Source organism: Mus musculus, chromosome 11, assembly GCF_000001635.26.
Source record: "Mus musculus strain C57BL/6J chromosome 11, GRCm38.p6 C57BL/6J".
Taxonomy (NCBI): domain Eukaryota; kingdom Metazoa; phylum Chordata; class Mammalia; order Rodentia; family Muridae; genus Mus; species Mus musculus.
In genome coordinates this window covers 82,725,552-82,747,507 of record NC_000077.6, presented here as the reverse complement: position 1 = coordinate 82,747,507, position 21,956 = coordinate 82,725,552, and the positions used below count along the sequence as shown (strand labels likewise).

Below are 21,956 nucleotides of genomic sequence, written 5' to 3'. Positions count from 1 at the left end.
AAACATGATCTTGTTACTGTTCTTTAAAATCCCACTTGATACTACTGCTATTTCCTACTGAGTTTGTGAAGCTCTATCTTCATAATTTCAACTTGGTTTGATGTTTATGGCTTTTACCGTCTCAGCCCCACTCGGGACTGCAGCTCTCTCCCACTTACAGCTGGAGACACTGCCCAGGCTCCCAGGGGATGTTAAGTAGTGCTCAACCTTCTTTCTTCCTGGCCCTTGTCAGCAGGCCTGGAGCTAACACATTCAGCTGCTGCTTTTTCACTTCCTTTCCCTCTGCCGATGACTCTGCAAGTTCATGCGCTTCCTTAGTTAACGTGTCTCCGTGTGACAGTGTGTTACTGAGACCAGCGGTGAAACCAAGGGACCTCCTTCAGACAAGGGCCACTGATATTCTTTCCTCTGCTTACTGTTCAGCCTATAGATTTTTTTCCATGCCTAGTTTGCTGGAGGCGTTCTGTCAAATGTTGGTTTGCTTTCATTTTCACTTTTTGGTGCTTTTATTGTGGTTAAAAACTAGGCTTACAGTTGTAGATGGTTCCCGACTTACCGTCCACTAGCTTTACAGTGGTGTGAAGGTGATATGCATTCAGGAGAGCCTGTGCTTTGAAGTTTACATTTTAATTTCCCCCCAGCAATATATATTGTATGATACTGTCTTGTGATGCTGAGCAGTTGCTCACAGCTGACCCTGCAATCACGAAACTACACAGCCACTGCCCTACTATATGCGGCATTGCTAAAAAATGATGGTGGGAAGGTTAGGGAGAGTAAATGCATTTGACACGATAGTTTCAGCTCATGATGGTGAACTGGAATGTAACCACGTGATGGTTCATTTTGATGGTCAGTTTGGTGGTATTTAGGATGCCCCAGAACACAAGCTTCTGGGCGTACCTGCGAGAGTATATCAAGAGATTTGAATGAGGAGAGAGGATCCATTCTACATGTGAATGATGAGCTGAGATCCTGGAATGAGTTCAGAATAGAGGGCAGGATGAGAAATACATATCTGGGAATCGTTATTATGAGGCTGCAACCATGACTTTTAAAGATACCAGAAAGGGGGCTGGAGAGATGGCTCAGGGGTTAAGTGTGCTGGCTGGACTTCCACAAGATCTGGGTTCAATTCCCAGCACTCACTATCGGTATCTCCAGTTCTAGGTTATCTGTCGCCATCTTCTGGCCTCTGCTGTTATTGCATGTACATGGTGCACATCTATAAAAAGATACCAGAAAGCCAGGACAACCAGGGCTAAACAGAGAAACCCTATCTCGAATCTCGCCCCCCCACCCGCCCCCAAAAGATACCAGAAAGATGCCAGGAGAATTAGAATTGTTGATCTACCAAATTCAAATCACCCTCACCAGCCATGATCCAGCCATGATCCAGCCATGATGCAAAGTTTCTGGTGTGTGCTTCCTTGATCAGAGGTGCAAAAAGAAAAGAATGTGAAAGGAAAAGGGCCAGTTCACACACCTACCCCAACACTAGCAATCACTACTGGAAAAATACATTGCAGTGAAGGTTCTAAGACATGGGATCGTTTCCAGATGAGAATCTGTGAGCAACTCATTGACTCACCCAGTCCACGAGCCACTCATTGATTTACACAGTCCTTCTGAGATCGTTAAGTGATTACTTCCATCAGCATTGATCGGGGAGTGGAGGCTGAAGTTACTATTGTGGTTGCCTAAGTTGACAATTTTAATAAATTGACTTAATCAGTTAAGAAAAAAGAATCCTGAACATTGGAAACTTGTTTAGAAATTGAAAAGAGGTTAAAAATTCACCAATGGAGAGTGAGGATGGGTGATCAAGGGAGGTCAAAGAGGCATGGTGTCTCAGCACCCAAGCAGAAAGAGAAAAATGTTTAAAGTATTGTTGTGAACTGAAAAGTGAACAGCATACTGCTTCAGTAGAGAGGCAGAGACGAAAGTCCCACTGAAGGCAAGCACAGGAGAGAACGGTAAGGGAGGGGTGTATTGTGGTGCCCCTCCTAAGAAACTGTCCTGATCACCTTGATGGACCTGGGAAGACTCACTTTGTGGGCACCTTCTGGGAGCAGCACAGATGAAAGGATGTGTCAGGAGGAAGAGCAAACAGCCTTTGCTTGGCCTCCCTCTGGCCTTGAATCAATTGTTGTCCTGTTGCTTCAGCTTCTGATTCGTTGTCAATACCAGAAGCTGTTTCTACGCTTTCAGCCTGGACTGGGTGGGGCCAGTGACTTTCCAGACTTCTCCTGAGCTTCTCCTACCAGATCCGGACTGCTGAGGTGCCCAGCATTGTGGACTGAGCAGCTCCAGGGCGCTCCTCCCCTCAGTGAGAGACAGCCCCTGTGGGACCACTACCGAGGCACCCAGTATTAAGTAACTCCCCGATTCTCAGCTCTCAGGTGTGATTCTGCTCTTGTTCCTATTTTAAAGCTGCCTTCATAAATTCTTTAAATAATATATTCATCCCATTGGTTCTTTTCCTCTAGAGAACCCTTACTAATTCAAGGTGGAATTGCAAATGGAAACAGTTCAGAGTGGCTGTAAGGAAAAGCAGTGATATAGGACCAGCGTTCTGTGCTGCAGGGGGATTCGGGAATGGAGTGGGGAGAGGGATGCTCTGTTTTAAAGAGTGAGGGACTACTGAGGACTTGTGGAGGTGGTGGTGATGGAGGTGGTAGTTATGCGGCAGGTTCTTCCTTGCATTTTTTTTTTTTTTGAGACAGGGTTTTGGGCGTCTCTGTGTAGCCCTGCCTGTCCTGGAACTCACTTCTGTAGACGAGGCTGGCCTCAAAGTCAGATATCTGCCTGCCTCTGCCTCCCGAGTACTGGGATTAAAGGTTTGTGTCACCACAGCCCGGCTTAGTTTCTATTTTCTCAAAGCAGCATACTCATTTTCTGAGGCTGAGGAGAGTAAACATGACAGAAGCTTGAGAAGTAGAGAACACTGAACATTGAGCACACACCTTTTTTCCTAAGTAAGTAAGGTACCTTCATCTTCAGACTAAAGACTTGAAAGCTCCTTTATATCTTAGGTTGGACATTTTTAAAATGCCCTTCCTTCCTTCCTTCCTTCCTTCCTTCCTTCCTTCCTTCCTTCCTTCCTTCCTTCCTCCCTCCCTCCCTCCCTCCCTCCCTCCCTCCCTTCCTTCCTTCCTTCCTTCCTTCCTTCCTTCCGACAGTATTTTACTCTGAAGCTCAGGCTGGCCTGGAACTCACTGTATACCCTAGGCTTACTTCAAATTGTGCAATCCTCTTGCTTATGCCTCCCAAGAACTGAGATTATAGGAGTGAGCTACTATGACTGGCTAAAAACATTTTTTTTTTTTTTAGTACTTAGGAAATATTGGGTGTAGAGGAATTTCAATCCAGGAACAGGGCTACTCTGGCTGGATACAGATACTACCTTAGCACAGAGATTTAATCTCAAACAATAAAGGAACAGGTTGTGGAAGGAAGCACCCATGTTTGAAAGTGATGTCTAATTGAGAGGCAGACAAAGTGACAAATCAGAGAAAGATTTGACAGAATAAGATATGCCCAACTCTTATGAAGACAGAGGAAAGGGGCTACTTAAGAGAGAGCAACACAGAGAGAGAAGAGAGAGGGAAGTTTTATCTGGATAGTTGTATGGAGACAAGTTGCAGAGAGAACAAGCTAGACAGAGGTAAAGACAGAATGAGCCTAAGAATGAGAAGGAGCCAGAAGATTATATTGCCAAAGTTAGTATTAGGCCAAGCAGAACAATTCAGTCAGAAGCTGAAAGAAGCCAATTTGAATCAGTCAGCATGAAAAGTAGTTTTGAGCCCAAACAGCCAGAGTTCAGAAAGAGCTAGAAAGGGTGAGCTTATTCAGCAGTAGGTCTCAGAGGCGGAAAACATTCTAGGTCTAGATAAGATTGTATGGAGGCTGGAAGCTTCCAGGACAATTGCATCGGTCAAACAAAAGATAATTTTACAACTGGGCATAAACAGTTCTTAAGGTCAATAGTAGAAGACTGACCTAAAATGTACAGACCTTGGTTCAATCCCTAGCACCATACATACTCATAAGAGATTCTTGCAGGACAAGGAGAGGCCTTAGCAGGTAAAAGTGTTATCTGTGTACAAGCCTGGTGACCTGTGTTTGATCCCCGGACTCATGAAAAGGCTGAACGCATGGGCTAGCCTGGAGTGCGCTGTGCGCTCAGTGGAAGAAGCAACAGGAGAGACCGTACACCATAAAGGTGGAAAGTGAGAACTGACTCTCCAAAGCTGTCCTCTGACCTCCACATGTGCACTGTGGCACATACTTGCCCCCACATGCACATGCAGCAGATAAGTCTTTAAACAAAATCTTTCAAGAGAGTATTAAGTAGAAATGCTACCACTTAAATGTGTATAAGTGACTTTTATAAAGTTATGAAAACATTTACTGTAGAAAAATATATTTGGAAAACTGAAAAAAGCCCCATGGTCTGTATTTCTACCATCCAAATCTAAACATACTCTCAGAGTCTCTACCTACCTACCTACCTACCTTCCTTCCTCCCTCCCTCCCTCCCTCCCTCCCTCCGTCCCTCCCTGTGTACCTACCTACCAACTTATTTAGTCAGGTTTCTAAAAAGTTTGTTTTATGTATATGGATGTTTTGCCTGCAGGCATGCATGTGTATCATGTGTATCATCACATGCGTGTCTGGTGCCCTCAGAGGCCAGATGAGGGCATCAGATCCTTGGTTGTAAGTTACTACTTGGTTCTGGGAATCAAACTCAGGTCCTCTGCAGGAGTGGCAAGTGTTCTCCAGCCTTTGTATATTTATTTTTATTGTCCTAGGAATCAAAGAATACAGAATCTCAATCATGCCACGCATGAACTGAATCAACCAAGCTACATTCCAAGTAGGAGGTTTCCCTTTAATTGCCAACATTAAAAAAAAAAAAAAAGGATAGTTGTAATCATGTTTTACATACAGTGTACAATGGGTTATTCTGTACTTATTGGCTATCCCTGTAAATATTTTCCATGTTACTACATAGTTTTTTTTAATAACCATTGAATAGCTGGGCTGTTATTTGCTGAGCAGTATCTTACTGTGCTGGACATTCAGGTTAGCAATTATTAGTTTTTCTATGTAATTATTTTGAAAAATTTATTGTGTGCCTACCTTTTATTATTTGATCAGCTACTGCTATTTTTGAGCCGTGTAACTTAGAGAATAATTCTGGATTGGCTTTTCATTTTGACTTACTGTCATACTGTTAAAACAGATTCTTTTCCTAATTTTGCTAATTATACGTTAGGTTTGAAGTTACATAAGGAAACAATGTGTGACCTGGCTGATCCCAGCTTTGAATGGCGTTCTAACTTGAGAATCTGTATTCCATGAAACATTCCATGTTTTAATAGGTTGATCCGAGGATTGGTTTTGGACCATGGTGCCCGTCATCCAAGGATGAGGAAGCAGGTGCGAGATGCATACATCCTCACTTGCAATGTCTCACTAGAGTATGAAAAAACGTGCGTGCCAATTTTGTCTTCGTAATATTTGAAATTTTTTTTAACATTTCTCTTTTTGTAAGTTTATTTTTATTTTAATTATGCATTTCTATTTGTGAGTGTGTATGTGCATGAGTGAAGGTGCCCAAGGAGGTCCAGAAGAGGGCACTGATCCCCTGGAGCTGACATTGTGAGTCATTTGACATGGGTGCTGGGAACTGAACTCAGGTCCCCTTAGCCTGAGCCATCTCTTTAACCCTAATTTTAAAAAAAATTACTATTTCATCCCCTCCTCCTTCTTTCACCCACATCTCTCTAGTCCAGGATGGTCTCAAACATGCAGCAATCCTCCTGCCTCAGTCTCGTATTGGGATTACAAATACGAGCCATCATGTCCACTTTTCTCTGAATGTGTTTAATAATCTTTTTTTCTCCTACTCCCACTTTTACTAAACGGTCCTGTTTGTTTGTTTGTTTGTTTGTGTTTATTTTCTTGAGAAAGGGACGTGTATTGCCCTGGGTGGCTTCAAATTTGTGAACCTCTTGCTTTAGCCTCCATACCTGCTTTACTAACTTGTTCTTATTAATTCTTTAGAGAAGTGAGCTCTGGTTTCTTTTATAAGACTGTAGAAGAGAAAGAGAAATTGGTAAAAGCTGAAAGAAAATTTATTGAAGATAGAGTGCAGAAAATAATAGACCTAAAGCAGAAAGTCTGTGCTGAGTCCAATAAAGGATTTGTTGTCATTAATCAAAAGGTGAGAGAGAAGCGGACAGCTCAAGTGCTTGTCACTGTTCCTCAGCGTTTCTCAGTGTGACCTGCTGACCCTCAGTGACCCTACAACAATGCTGACCCTCAGGGCATTTGGGGAGGAAGCTCTTTTCATTATAATAATGTCTTTTGCACTGTGTGGACATTTGTAAGGGGAGGCGAAGCTGCTGGATTCTTCCCCAAGATCAGGAGAGCAGCGCCAAACTGTGCTCACACTCTGTTCTTTATCACCACACCACCGAGGGAAAAGGCATCTCAAGGAAGAACAATGTCTTGATGATGGGTCTGGGGAGGTGGCTCAGCTGGGTTCAGCGCTCAGCGCTCACATGGTTGTGCGGCTCACAGCTACCTGGGACTGCAGCTCCAGGGGACTGCATGCCTTCAGGCCTCCACATACCTGCACTCAGGTGCGCATACCCATTTACAGACATACTGTACACATAATTTTTTAAAGAATGTTTTGAAATATTAACTGTAATGATTTGTATTAAACATTAATACTCAAGTATTTTATAATTTAGTGTGATTAAAATATGAACTATACATGAATCACTTCTGTGTAGCAAAACATGATAGTTATCTTGGAGAAAGAAAGACTTTGTGTAACTGGATTTTGAGCTAAACTAGCTACCTTTTCATGGAAAGCCATTTTTAGCTGAAAGAAGGGTCAACAGATAAACTATAGTTATTTAGAGTGGGGTGTTCATTGGATTTCTTTTCTTGAAAAACAAACTTAGCAATCCTATCATTCTAAGAAAGATACCTTGCAGAGTGTGCCAACAGTAACACTTGAGCCCAGCTCAATGAACCAGGACTTTTTTTTTTTAAAGATTTATTTATTTATTATATGTAAGTACACTGTAGCTATCTTCAGACACTCCAGAAGAAGGCGTCAGATCTTGTTACAGATGGTTGTGAGCCACCATGTGGTTGCTGGGATTTGAACTCCAGACCTTCGGAAGAGCAGTCAGGTGCTCTTACCCACTGAGCCATCTCACCAGCCCCAAACCAGGACTTTTTAAATGAAAGAAAACCATACAGTTTTACAAAGTCATGCATGAATAAATAGTCCACTTAAAGTATAAGAACCCCTTAAAAAAGTGTTCCTTTTTTATTTGTGTTTAGGAGCGTGTGTCTGAAGCTGGAGATGCAGGCAGTACTGAGCCACCTCACATGGGTGCTGGGAACTGAACCTGGGTCCTCTGGAAAGATCAGCAAGGGCTCTTAACCACTGACCCATCTCTCTAGCTCCTGTCTTTAGGATTTGATATAGACACAACTTGCTATATAGCTTAGGCTGACATGGAACTCACTTTGTAGTCTGTATCGCTCTGGGACTTTAGACCTCCCTTGCTTCAGCCTCCTGAGTGCTGGGATTACAGGTGTGTGCCACCATGCCCAGCACGGATTCTTCTTGACTGTTAAGAATGGTGGTGTTGAGACAGAAATGCTTGAGGAATAGTGGTCTGCATGTTTTGAGGTCAGGGATAGTGCTCAGTGGTAGAGCACTTGCCTGGTGTGAAACAAAACCCACATAACTTTTGTGTTAACTACAGGGCATCGATCCGGTTTCCTTAGAAATGCTTGCAAAACATAACATCGTAGCTCTTCGCAGGGCAAAAAGAAGGAATCTTGAAAGGTGAGTGTGAACTGTCTATTTGGAGTGCTTTCTGCTGCTCCTGCTGCTGATATCTTTTTGTTTGTAATTCCAGGAATTGAACCCAAAAAGTTTGTTTTGTTTTGCTCTTTAAAAAAAAAACAGTTGCTGGACATGGTGGTCCATGTGTTTAATCCCAGCACTGGGGGCTGCAGAGGCAGGGGAATCTTTTGAGTTTTGAGAGCTCGAGGCCAGTATGGTCTACATTGTGAGTTCTAGGACAGTCAGGGCTATACAGAGAAACCCTGTCTTGAAAAAAAATCAAAACTGAAACAAACCAAAACCAGCCCCCCCCACCCAAACAATTTATTTTCCTGTGTATTTATGTGTGCATGCCTGCCATGTCTATGTGTGTGCTCCCAGAGGCCAGAAGAGGGTGCTGCATCCTCTGGTAGTTGTGAGTCACCTGACTGGGTCTCCTGACTTCATATTCTCTGGGAGAGCAATGAGTATTCTTAGTTGCTGAGCCATCTCTTCAATTCCCCTCCTATGAGTTTTAACAGGTTAAATTTAAGTCATCTCATGTATATACCTGGTAGCTCATAAGTAAACATTTCTGAGCAAAATATTAGCAAATAAATTCTAAATTTTGTTGTTAATCTTAGTAAACTATTAAAAACCAAGACTAGGCCGGGCGTGGTGGCACACACCTTTAATCCCAGCACTCGGGAGGCAGAGGCAGGCAGATTTCTGAGTTCGAGGCCAGCCTGGTCTACAGAGTGAGTTCCAGGACAGCCAGGGCTATACAGAGAAACCCTGTCTCGAAAAAAAACAAAAACAAAACAAAACAAAACAAAACAAAACAAAACAAAACAAAACACCAAGACTAGGTCAGAAACTCAGCATTAAAGAGCACTGGCTTCTCTTGTCAAGTGCTAGGGTTTGGATCCCAGCACCCACACAACAGCTCACAACTGCCCACTACTCCAGCTCCAGGGGATCTGACACACTCTTCTTGTCTCAGAGATCACCACACACACACACACACACACACACACACACACACACACACACACGGTACACATCCGGACATGTAGGCAAAATATTCATACACATAAAAATAAACTCTTTTAAAAATATTAAATTCATGTTTGTTGTATAAAGGAAGATTTTCATTTTTAAAAAGTTTTTATCTTGCTTAAATCAAGATTTTGGGGGCAGGGGGCTGGAGAGATGGCTCAGTGGTTAAGAGCACTGATTGCTCTACCAAAGGTCCTGAGTTCAAATCCTAGCAACCACATGGTGGCTCACAACCATCCGTAATAAGATCTGATACCTTCTTCTGTGGTGTCTGAAGACAGCTACAGTGTACTTACATATAATAAGTAAATAAATTTAAAAAACAAACAAGATTTTGGGATGGGGAAGTAGCTCAGCATGTGAAGTACTTGCTATGCAAGTATGAAACCCTGAGCTCTGATTCCAAGAACCCACATGAAAGCCAGGTCCAGCGGCGCTGGATGCCTGTTCCCCAGCAGCAGGGACTTGCTGCTCATCTAGTCTAGCTGAAACTTCGAGTTTTGTGTTCAGTGAGAGACCTGCTTCAAAAACATAGGAAGGAGAAGTGACTGAGAAGAGACACCCTGATGTGAACCTCTGCCCACCCCATGCATGGGTGCCTCACATACGTGGATGGGCACACACACACTCCCTTCCACACACAAAGCAGACTTTAGAAACACTACCACACTGTATGATCTCACATGTAGAGTTTAAAAACTACTGAACCTCCAGAAATAGATATGAGCATGATAATTATAGTGGGTTGGAATGTTAGGGAAGATGAAGAAGAATTTGGGAAATATTGGTCAAAGGATACAAAATGTTCCTTAAAGAGGACAGATACATTTAAGGATTTCTTATACAGCATGGTAATTGTAGTTAATAACTTTGTCTGGCTGTTTGTTTGTTTTTGAAACAGGATCTCAGATACAGTCCTGGCTTGCCTAGAATTCATTATATAGACCAGGCTGGCTTTGAACTCACAGGAATCCCCCTGCCTCTGCTTCCTTAGTGCTCATATTTAAAGGCCTGCACCACCTTGCCCAGAGTATGTGTATTATTGAAAAATACTAAAAAAAAAAAACCCTAGTTTTAAACTACAAAAATGGTAACTATTTATCATAGTGTACCTAACAAACACATACCATCTCATGCGCCTGCTCCCACACAGACAATGCTGCATCGCATAGTCTGTGTTAGATGCTTCTCATCCTTAAGAAGTTAGCTTTAGCTGGGAACGGTGGCTCAGACTTGGTCCCCCACACCCCCATACTTCAGAGGCTGAAGTAGGAGGATCACCGTGAGTTTGAGGCCAGATCATGTCCCCCTCATCCCCTGCCACTGCCACCCCCCCCCCCCACATTAGCCTTTGTGTTTTCCATAACCAAAGTGAGCATGGCATAATGTGATTCCAGGCTCACCCTTGCTTGTGGAGGATTGGCTGTCAACTCCTTTGAAGGCCTGAGTGAAGAGTGCCTGGGGCACGCTGGCCTTGTCTTCGAGTACGCATTGGTGAGTGTTTCCATGAAGAACAGTTTTATACTTTTGTTTGTTTGTTTGTTTGGTTTTTTTTTTTTTTTTTTTTTTCTGAGACAGGGTTTCTCTGTATAGCTCTGGCTGTCCTGGAACTTACTTTGTAGACCAGGCTGGCCTCAAACTGAGAAATCCATCTGCCTCTGCCTCCCAAGTGCTGGGATTAAAGGCATGTGCCACCACGCCCAGCTTAGTTTTATACCTTTTAATTCATATTTCACATTTTGAGGTCTGACAGGACAGAGTTTACAATTTATTACCTAAATGTAAAGAGTTTTGCTGTGTGGTCCAGGCCGGTGTTGAACTGCCTTTGTAACTCAACCTCCCCAAATGGCGGGATAATTTAACCACTTTAAAATATATCTTTAGTTATACTTGATAAAAAAACCTTCACAAGAAGATTAGAGTCTAATAGAAAATAAATTTGAATTTCATGATGACATTATTACTTTATATGAATGTAGTAATATAATGTGTCAAATGTTTCTCTCTCTCTCTCTCTCTCTCTCTCTGTGTGTGTGTTGCTGGGGATCTAAGTCAGGAACTCATGCATTCTAGTCCTACGCTCTCCCAGACCTTTCCTTACATCTTTTCTTGTCATCGGTTAGGGTGAAGAAAAGTTCACTTTTATTGAGGACTGTGTAAATCCGCTCTCTGTCACCTTGTTGGTCAAAGGGCCAAATAAGCATACTCTCATACAGATCAAGGACGCCTTAAGAGATGGACTCCGTGCGGTCAAAAATGCTATTGAAGACGGTAAGCAAGCTCCTCCCGTGGTGCGTGTGAACCCCGCGCTTCTTAAGGAGTAATAAGTCTTCATGGTATGCATAGTATTTTAACGTCCAAATGGTTGTTCTTTCATTTCACTTGAGATCGATTTTCCTTTGAATCTGTTAAGAGGAGAGATAAGGTAGGCTGCCCCACTAATTAGCCCCTCTCTTAAGAGATGACAACCACTTAATATACTGTTAATTTTTATGTTTAGGAATTTATTTTTAAAACCATGAGAGCTCTTACAGCTTGGAACTTGCTTCTTTGTCTCAGGTGTAGTGTAATTGTAAGAAAGATTAGGAAGGAATGCCAATATTTTAAATTGACTGATCATTTGTAACCTGCTCGTATCTAAGCGGAGCTAAGGGAAGTAATGCTATAGGCGTGTTCCCTTGATGTAGGGTAATAGGCCTGCGAGAGGACATTCACCGTCAGCATTAGGAGATGGAAATGAGAAGCACAGGGAGATGGCGTCTTATGGACTGAAGCCGTGATGCAGGAGCTCACCGTAAGTGTCCTTCTTTGGCAGACAAAAGGAAGCCGGAACCACCATGGTGATAGCTTCTGGAGGACAGGTGGTTCCTGGCTGGACCATACAGTAGCTCACACCACAGCCAGAGTTTAAGGGTTCATTTCCCCACCTCCTCAGCTGCCTTGGTTATCATTTGATGAGGCTGTCTGACTGGGGTTGGGGGTTGAGGGGAAGTGTTGCTGTAGTTTGAATTTGCACCGCAGTGTGGATAAGGACGATGAACATTTTCATGTATTTATTGGCCGTTTGTATTTGTTTGGAGGCAGTCTGTTTATCTCTTTAGCGATGGACTTGTTTTTTGGTTTAGATCCCTTTATGCATTCTGGGTATTAACTCCCAGTAGAGGAATAACTGGGAAGCCCCTCTCCCATTCTTAGCTTCTCTACTGGTTTCTCTGCTGTACCAAAGCTTTTGAATTTCACACAGTGGCAACAGGCTTTGCTATTTGGGCTTTGGGAAACATATTTAAAGATTTGCTTGTGCCTGTTTTTTATTTGGTTTGTTTGTTTGCTTATAATGTTTTATTTTTACTTTTTGAATCTCTTTCTGCCTCACAGAGATCCACTTGCTTCTGCCTCCCAAATGCTAGGATCAAAGGTGTGTACCAGCATGTTTGATAAATGCCTGTATCTTGAAGAAGGTTTTTTTCCCCCCTAGTAGCTTTCAAGTTCCAGGTCTGAATATTACTGTGAAAATCTTTGGTCTATTTTGAATTAATTTTGCTACATGGTGAGAGATAAGGTCTAATGTTATCCCTCTACATATGTATATCTAGGTTTCTCAGTGCTATTTATTAAACAGGCTATCCTTTCTCCAACTATATTTTTTCCATATCTCTATTAAAAAGCCTGTGACCACAGCAATGTGGGTTTATTACAGGATCCTCTGTTCCATTCCCTTAGCTTTTGTGTCTGGTTTTGTACTAATAAAAAAAAAATTCCTAAGTTGGGAACACCAAACTATTGACCGAGAGTGAAATGAGATTTGCTGTGTGTGTTTAGTAAAGTAAACATTTAGGTTTTAGTGTAACTCAGTCATACCCCCTTAGCTTGCATTGACTGTACATGTTTAGTGCAGCTGTCTCATAGTGGGATGAGATAGTTGCAAAGGGAATGGTAGAATCCACAGAACCTAAATTGTTAGCAGGCTTAAGTTGTTTGTTTTTTCAGTACTAGGGGTTGAATCAAGGAAGCTTTCTGCCCCTGGATAATTAACACTTGTATCAGTGCATGTAAGGGAGGCTGTGCATGGAGGTCAAAGGACAGCTTCAGGAGGTGGCTCTCTCTTTCCACTGTGGGTTCTGGGGATCAAATCCAGTCTTGCATGGTCAGTGCTCCTCCTGCTGGCCTTCCCTGGCCTTCTGCATAAAGTTTATCAGCACTGCTCTAAGTTGTTTAATACATTCCTTGCTTTTTCTTCTGTATCTGTAAGAATCCAGTTGTCCCTCTTCTTCCCCCCCTCCCCCCTTTTCCTTTTTGACAGGGTCTAGAACTCATCTGTGGTCCAGGCTGGCCTTGAAGTCATGAGGATTCCCTACCTGAGCTTCCTTAGGAAGGATCACAGGTGTGGGCTCTGCTTGGCATTGTTTTTTTTTTTTTTTTTTTAATTTTATGTAGATGAGCACAGTGTAGCTGTCTTCAGACGCACCAGAAGAGGGCATCAGACCCCATTACAGATGGTTGTAAACCACCATGTGGTTACTGGGAATTGAACTCAGGTCCTCTGGAAGAGCAGTCAGTGCTCTTAACCACTGAGCCATCTTTCCAGCTCTCCTGTTTGTCATTTTAAATTCCCCATTTCCATTCTGATCTCTCTTATTTCCATCCCCTCACTCATACTGGGTGCTATTTGCTCCCCTCTCTAGCTTCTTTAGAAGGCGGCCCAGGTGGCTTGCTGGCTTAAGGACTTGGTTCTTTTCTAATGTAGGTGTTTATATCGTTTCTCTTCCCCAGCATTCTGCAGCTTCATGTTGTTTTTTCACAAGGAGTGGGCTCAGAGTTTCCAGAGGTACGCTAAAGTCTGTGCTCAGATGGGCGGGGTAGGAGGTACATGGTATACCTGACTGTTTGCACATTTAGTCTTTACACCTCTCACATGCAAATATTATCTCGAGTGTATTGCCTCTTAGGAAGGAGCTTTTCAAAAGTGTGATGAGATGTACACTCAGCTTCTAAATGACTAATTCCGCAGTGTTTTGCCATGAAGTGTTTCAGAGAAGGGAGATGGGAATAAAAAGTGCTGAGCTGAGAAGCAATTGATTTTATATTGTTTTACTATAATGATAGGTAATAACATAGCAAATTTATTGATTTTCAACAAATCCAAAGCATTATAACATTATACAAGCTAGACTAGGAATATATAGTTGAGTGGTAGAGTCGGTGTCTATCATGAACAAGGCCCTAAGTTTAATATCTAGTATAAAACTACCCAAAACTATTCAAACAGATGCAAAGCTCTTATCTAGCTGTGAAATTGACGTATGTTAATACAAAGCTCTTGGCTTAGACTAAAAAGACACCTAACTTTTTTCTTGGGTAACAGTTTAGATTCTGTTCCAATATAGAAAACAAATACTTGACTGGGTCCAAGAATTTCATACCAAACCTCCAGCCACATTACTTGCCCTAATCCCCCCTCCACTTTAATAGATTTTCACTCAGCCAACCCTGGGAAAGGTCCTAAGAGTCATACTTTCAAATTGATTAAAAAAAACAAAAACCAAAGACAAAACTGCATTTTTGCATGGTTTTATAGTTCCTTTTGAAGAAACCATATAGAGTAGTTTCCATATGTACGTAACAGTGTAAACTCCCTAAAGCATAATGAAAACATAATACAAAATTAACAAGCCATTGTCCCCACCAAAGATATCCACCTGCTGAGGGGCATTCAGGGTGGCATGGCTCTATGCGTTGCTTCAGTTAAACAGAAGTGTGGATACATTGTGGATGTCACTGTTGAGCTGCTGTGGTGAAACGGGAACAGTGGTTCAGAACTGTCACCTCTTTCCTTGGCTCCAGCAAACATTGGAGAGTTATGTTTTGTTTTGTTTTGTTTTTCAAGACAGGGTTTCTCTGTGTAGCCCTGGCTGTCCTGGAACTCACTCTGTAGACCAGGCTGTCCTGGAACTCAGAAATCCACCTGCCTCTGCCTCCCGAGTGCTGGGATTAAAGGCGTGCACCACCACGCCCGGCATGCAGAGTTTTTTTTTTTAATTAAAGAATTTATTATGTATATTCACTGTACATGGTACTATGTTGCATAAGTGCATTTCGTACACTATGTTATGTATATTGAACGTGCCTCTCTCCGTACACACCTTCCTGCCTCCCCCTTCCTATTAATCCGCTCTGTTCCCCCTAGCCAGTGTTACTTAGACTTTTATGTCCTACGCAAGGCAGGATGAAAGTCAGGGAGAATTATGGGGATCTGGGAAGGAAAGGGAGCCCCTTTCCCTGGGGTCTGCTTAAAGCTTCTCACCAGCTAGAGTACCAGTGCTGTTAACAACATTCACTGTGAAGGTTACCTACATAGAGACAGTCTTTCTTTTATTTAGTGGAGATTCAAATAAGAAAGTTTAAATAGCAGTGAACCATGCCTGAAGCCTAAGTATAGGTGACCTTTTTCCATTCTATCTGTAGACCTGAAATTTTCTAGGACTCTCCTAAGCATCTTCACAAGACATGTCTTAACCCCTTTGTGCAGCCCTTGTGGCTCATGATTTTATCTTTATGAGATTATAATCCTATTCAAAGGCACCCCTGGAGCTACCCTACAATCTCGCTTATCGTAAAGAGCGTGATGGGACTGGCAGAATGGCTTCCTAAGTGATGAGTTCAGTCTCAGGATCCTCATGTAGATGTAGAGCTCTGGCTCCCTAGCAATATCTTCTGACCTCCCGTGGACACTGTGCCATGCATGCACCAGATATGCATGCATAAATAAATAAATGTAATAAAGAAAAAGAAGGAAAGGGTTTGAAAGCAACCATTAAGAGCTGTAATTTCAGAGCCACCAAAATAGTACTGCTGAGACACGTAAGCAGGGCTCTCTTCTGAGAAGCCCATGTCTGTTCTTCCTTAGCACCTCTCCTTCTATTGACCCCATGCATAAACACGTGTTAAACTTTCCCCACTAACCTTTCACATGCATTTACTCATATGTGAGTGTTAACATGCATGGGCATATGCATGTCATGACATGTGTGCATGGTGATCAGAGGGCGACTTCAGGTCTTGCTCTCTCCTCCCACCATGGGGGCTCTGAGAACCGAACTCAGGTTGTTTAGGCATGGCAGCAAGCACACTATTCTAGTGCACTTTTTTGTTTCTATGCTAAACATCATGACCAAAAGCAACTCGGGGAGGAAAGGGTTTATTTCATCTTAAAGGTTACCACCCAGCCGGGCGTGGTGGTGCACGCCTATAATCCCAGCACTCAGGAGGCAGAGGCAGGCGGATTTCTGAGTTTGAGGCCAGCCTGGTCTACAAAGTGAGCTCCAGGACAGCCAGGGCTACACAGAGAAACCCTGTCTCAAAAACAAAAACAAAAACAAAAACAAAAACAAAAACAAAAACAAAAACAAAACAAAACAAAAAAAGGTTACCACCCACTGAGGAGGGCAGGTGCAGGAACTCAAGGCGGGGACTTGATGGAGAAACCACACAGGAGCCATGATTCTTACTGCTGTGCTCCTAGGCTCATGTCCAAACAAAACAATGACAACAACAACAATACAACAACAACACAACCCACCAAACCACATTGGACTCCATCTCACGCCAGGGCGAATGGTAATCATTAAGAAAACAAATATCAAATGCTAGTGAGGATATAAATGTATTTGCTCACCTGGTAGACCAACTTTTAGTTTGGTGAAGACCTCCATTTCCAGGTTATAGCAGCGCATACAATTCCCTTTGCCCACATCCTCTCTAGCATTTGATATTGCTTTTTTCTCTCTCTTCTTCTTCTTCTTCTTCTTCTTCTTCTTCTTCTTCTTCTTCTTCTTCTTCTTCTTCTTCTTCTTCTTCTTCTCCTCCTCCTCCTCCTCTTCCTCCTCCTCCTCCTCCTTCTCTCTCTCTCTCTCTCTCTCTCTCTCTCTTTCTTTCTTTCTTTCTTTCTTTCTTTCTTTCTGAGACAGGGTTTCTCTGTGTAGCCCTGGCTGTCCTGGAACTCACTCTGTAGACCAGGCTGGCCTCCAACTCAGAACTCCGCCTGCCTCTGCCTCCTGAGTTTTGGGATCACCCAGCTTGCCTATACCTTTATCTTAAAGTGTTTCCCCTCAAATACGTTCAGAGTTCCAGGTCTTACATTAAAGTATTTGATCCATTTGGAATTGATTTTTATACAGACAATAGGGGGATCTACTTTTATTTTTCTACATGTCAATATTCAGTTTTCCCTGTGTCATTTGCTGAAGAGGCTGTCTTTTTCCCCAAAAGATATTTTTTGGCTTTTTTTTTTTTTTTTTTTTTTTTGCCAAAAACCCAGTGGCTGTAGCTATATGGGTTTATATCTTGGTCTACTCTTTCTTGATCTATGTGTCTGTTTTGTGTCAGCACTTTATTATTATTATTGGTGCTTTAATATAACTTTAAGTCAGGTGTGTTGATATCTACAGCATTATTCTTTCTGCTCAGGATTGCTTCAGCTAGCTTTGTGCTTCCATAAGAATTTTAAGATTTTTTTGGGGCGGGATGGTAAATTCTGGAAATGTTCATGTGAAACCATGACTACTTCTATAGAGATCATTGAAGTAAAGCAGATTCTCGTATGCAGACATTCCTAGTTGACTTGAACTTCTCGCTTTTTTTTTTTTTTGGCATTTGAAAAATAAAAGCTGCCAGGTGGTAGTGGTATATGCCATTAACCCCAGCACTTGGGAGGCAGAGGTAGGCAAGATATCTGAGTTTGAGGCAAACTTGGTTTACAGAGTGGGTTCTTGGTTGTCCAGGGCTACAAAGAAAGACCTTATATTGGAAAAAAAAAAAGGAGGAGGAGGAGGGAGAAGGGAGAAGAAAGAAAAAGAAGAGGAGGAAGAGGAGAAGGAGGAAGAGGAGGGAGAGAAGGGGAGGAAGAGGAGGAAGAGAAAGAGGAGGAAGAAAGGAGGAGGAGGAGGAGGAGGAGGAGGAAGGGAAGGAGGAGGAGGAGGGAGAGGAGGAGGAGGGAGAGGAGGAGGAGGGAGAGAAGGAGGAGGAGGAGGGAGAGGAGGAGGAGGAAGAGGAGGAGGAGGGAGAGGAAGAGGAGGAAGAGGAGGAGGAGGAAGAGGAAGAGGAGGAGGAGGAGGAGAAGAAGAAGAAGCAAGCCCTGAGGCTGGGCTGGGATTAGCTCAGCAGTAGAGTGCCAGCTTGGGAGTGGTCAGGGGCACAGCTCGGTGATTTTACCCACCTAACATGTATGAGGTCATGGAATGCACTCATGATCACAGAAAAATATTTTTTTCATATACTTCACACACACACACACACACACACAAAAGACCCACATCCCTCCACTCATATCCTCAGGGTGTCCAAAACATCCCGAGTCCCTGACAAGTCCCCACAGATGCTCAGGGTCTTTGTAGGAGTGGCTTAGCTCTGCCATTTTGGATTGGGTTTTTCTATGTGAAGATCTCATGGGACCTGAGTTGTGCTCAGATACCCCGAGGGTTCTGGGTGATATTGAGGGTCTTCTCAGGGTCTCCTCTACCAGTGAGGTGGCTCAGCTGCCTGTGTCACTCACACTCTCCAACCACTACTGCCAAGTCTGTGGCCAGCTTAGAGTGGTCAAGAGCATCCAGACAGTGCTGGATGTGATGCCAAAACTCTGCCCAAGTCAGGAGCACCTGGTGGGCCTGTCAATTGGTGCCCATCCATTGCAGACAGCTCCCTCTTTAGGGCCTTCAAAAGGCTGTCCATCTCTTCCCAGTCAGGTATAACAGTGGCAGTTGAGAGGGCGAGACACAGAGCAGTATTAAGGGCTATAGGTTGGATTCATTCAGTGTCTGCAGGAGGTGCCAATTGCAGTCATCTGAGCTACTGGCTTCTAGGGGAACTCCCAAGGTATCTAGGGAGTTCAGGCTGGAAGGAGGCATCTAACATTAGCAGAATGGTATCAGCCTGCTCCGACCTGTTGTGGATGGGCACACCGCTCACTCTCCTATTCCAGCAACCCTGTACCTTCTCTCAACCTGCCTATAGTCCTCAGCGATGCTGGGAACTGTGGCTAGATCCATAGCATATCACAGGTGATGGTCCCTGGCTCTTGGGACACAATGGGCACAGGCTTTGAACTGAAAAGTTCACTGAGTTTTGTTTTGTGGGCATGCAGTGTCGTTCACTGATTACAACATAGGCCCCCAAACAGAGCTTCTGCCCACTTGGCATTTGCACCAGGTACCACCCTCAGAGCTCCCACTTGGCCATCTGCCTACTCCAGGATGTCCTCTTCCAAGCCATCACCCTTCCCAAAGTTGTTATAGGCCTCTGTGTGAGCCAGAGCCTTGATTTGAGGATCTTTGCCCATCCACTGTACAGTTGGTTTTGCTTTTCATCCAGCTGTCTTGGGGCCTGCTGCCTCTGAGTGCCTGGGTTGCCCTATGGATCAGATCTGCTAGCCTTTCTACCTTGGCTGGGCTGAGCTTCCTGTGGCTAAAAGCTCCTCTGGTGAACTCTCAGACCTCAGCTGGTTATACTGCTGCGGAGTTGCCCAGAGTCTGCAGGGCACCCCTCACCCCAGACCTCTGTGTTCACAGAACTCCTTGCAATCCTCACCCATGAAACAAAGAGATGAGTCATGTGGTCGGCACAGCCCAGCAGACTTCTGTGAGGCCAACATACTGCCAGGGTCCACAGCCCCTGCTATGTGGATTTACAACTTGTAGCCTTAAGATTTTTTCTCTTTCTGTGCATAGTGGTGCTGGAATTGGGATGAGTGCACTGAATGTGTAGACTGCCTTTGATAATGTAACAATTCTTACATTATTTCCTTCAGTCCACCAGCATAAGTAGTCTTTGCATCTGGTGTCATCGTTGGTTTCTTGAGTGTTGAAAGTTTTCATTGCGGAGGCCTTTCAGCTCTTTGATCAGGTTTATTTCACAGTACTTTATTTTTGAGCCAATTGTGCATGGGATCGTTTCCTAATTTCCTTCTCAGCGTGTTTGTTATTGGGGAAGAGGAAGGTGCTGATGATTTTTGTCTGTTCATTTTGTATCCTGGCTCTTGGCTGATGTGTTTACCTATTTATGAAACGGTTCTCTGGGGGAGTCTGTAGGGCCTCATGTATAGAATCATCTGTAAATAAGGACACTTGGACTTCTTTCTTATTTATATCCCCTTCATTTTCCTCTCTTATTTTACTGCTCTAACTAAGAATAAAAGTGGAGAACATGTCCTGATTCTAATGGAGATGCCTTGAGTTTCCAGCATTTAGGATGTTGGTTAAAGGTTTGCTATATAGCCTCTATTATGTTAGGCTGGGATATGTTCTTTGTATGCCTAGTTCTATCATGAAAGTGATATTGGATTTTATCAAAAGCCTTTTCTGCATCTACTGAATTTATCGTGTGATTTCTGTGATACCCTTAGCATTATTCTTATTGCAAAGGATTGCTTTGGCTGTCTGGAGTCTTTTAAAAAATATTTTATATGTATGAGTGTTTTTGCCTTTATGCCGCTATGCATCACATGTGTGTAATGCCTGCAGAGACCAGAAGAGGGCACCAGATACCTTGAGACTGCAGTTACAGATGGCTATGGGCTGCCTTATGGGTGCTGGGGATCAAAACCAGGTCATCTGGAAGCTCAGCAGTGCTCTTAACTCCTGAACTATCTTTCCAGTGCCTGTCTGGGGTATTTATGTTTTCACATGACTTTTAAGATTTTGCTTTTATTTCTATGAAGAACAGTGCTGGGATTTTGATGAGAATCACATTGAATCTGTAGATAATGTTTTTTTAAAAAAGATTTATTTATTATTATACATAAGTACACTGTAGCTGACTTCAGACACACCAGAAGAGGGCGTCAGATCTCATTATGGGTGGTTGTGAGCCACCACCATGTGGTTTCTGGGATTTGAACTCAGGACCTTCTGAAGAGCAGTCAGTGCTCTTACCCGCTGAGCCATCTCACCAGCCCAGTAGATAACTTTTTTGTAGGTCAGCCATTTTCACCCTATTAATTCTTTCAGTCCATAAGCATGGGAAGTTTTTCTATCTTCTGGTGTTCTCCTCAATGGTATTTTAAAACTTACATTACGGAGCTCTTTTATTTCCTTGGTTATGCTTATTCCAAGCTATTTCATTTTATTTTTTGAAACTAATTTGAATGATAGATACTGTTTATTTGGTCCTCAGTGTGTTTTCCATCAGTGTTTAGATAGCACGCTTGATTTTTTTTTGTATCATCTCATCTGGCTGAAAGTGTTTATTAGATGTAAGAATTTTATGGTGTATAGTATCGTGTCACCTGCAATTAAGGATATTTTGGACTATTCTTTTGTATTTGTTTGATTGTTTGTCTGAGACAGAGTTTCTTTGTATAGCTCTAGATGTCCTGGAACTCACTCTGTAGACCAGGCTGGCTTCAAACTCACAGAGATCTGCTTGCCTCTGCCTCCTGAGTGCCGGGATTAAAGGCACCACCTCTGGCTTGCAAATGAGGCTACTTTGACTTCTTTTCCTATTTGTGCCCCTTTTATTTCCTTCTCTTTTCTTATTACACATTCCAGCTAAACCTCCAAGCTCTGTGTCTTATTCCTGATTTTAGAGGAAATGTTCTGAGTCTTGCTCTGTTTTGCCTATGTTGCCCATAGGTTTATTGTGTGTGGCCTTTATTTTGCTGAGATATGCTCCTTCTGGTCCTACTCTCTTCAGAGTTTTGTCAGATTTTGAAATTTGCCAGATTCAGTATTTGAAAAGATATGAGATTTTGTCACATGCCTTTTCTGCATCTATTGAAATGATTGTGTGATTTTGGCCTTGTCTATTTATATGCTGTGTTCCATTCATTGTTTTACATATATTAAACTGTCCCTGCATCTATGGAATGAAGAGTGTTCTTTTTGATGTATTCAATTCAGTTTGCAAGTGTTTTATTACAAGTTTTTGCTTCTATGTTCGTAAGATAGACTGGCCTATAATTTTCCTTTGTGTGTGTATTTGGTTTTGGTTTAGGGTAGTTTGGCTTCATGGTGCTGTGAGTTTAGGGACATTCCCTCATTTTCCA

At 42.9% G+C, this 21,956-nt stretch overlaps 1 protein-coding gene and 2 pseudogenes across 8 annotated transcripts in view; 2 read left to right on the top strand and 1 right to left on the bottom strand.

The window, feature by feature from the left end:
* Positions 1-21,956, top strand: part of Cct6b (chaperonin containing Tcp1, subunit 6b (zeta)) — a 51,277-nt gene that overhangs the window by 16,881 nt on the left and 12,440 nt on the right. For 5 of the 8 annotated variants that reach the window (XR_001779867.2, XR_879512.2, NM_009839.3 and 2 more), the window contains exons 6-10: positions 5,388-5,498; positions 6,073-6,232; positions 7,803-7,885; positions 10,321-10,417; positions 11,047-11,194. Coding sequence is in view for 5 of the 8 variants with exons in the window: in NM_009839.3 (NP_033969.2) it covers positions 5,388-5,498; positions 6,073-6,232; positions 7,803-7,885; positions 10,321-10,417; positions 11,047-11,194 (599 nt within the window). In the remaining 3 variants the exon portion in view is untranslated. Of the gene's footprint in view, positions 1-5,387; positions 5,499-6,072; positions 6,233-7,802; positions 7,886-10,320; positions 10,418-11,046; positions 11,195-11,610; positions 11,718-21,956 lie in introns of all 8 variants that reach the window. The other 3 variants (XM_030245508.1, XM_006532108.2, XR_003949272.1) reach the window with 2 other exon arrangements.
* On the top strand, positions 837-2,771 carry Gm11420 (annotated as a pseudogene).
* Positions 18,412-19,508, bottom strand: Gm11422 (predicted gene 11422; annotated as a pseudogene).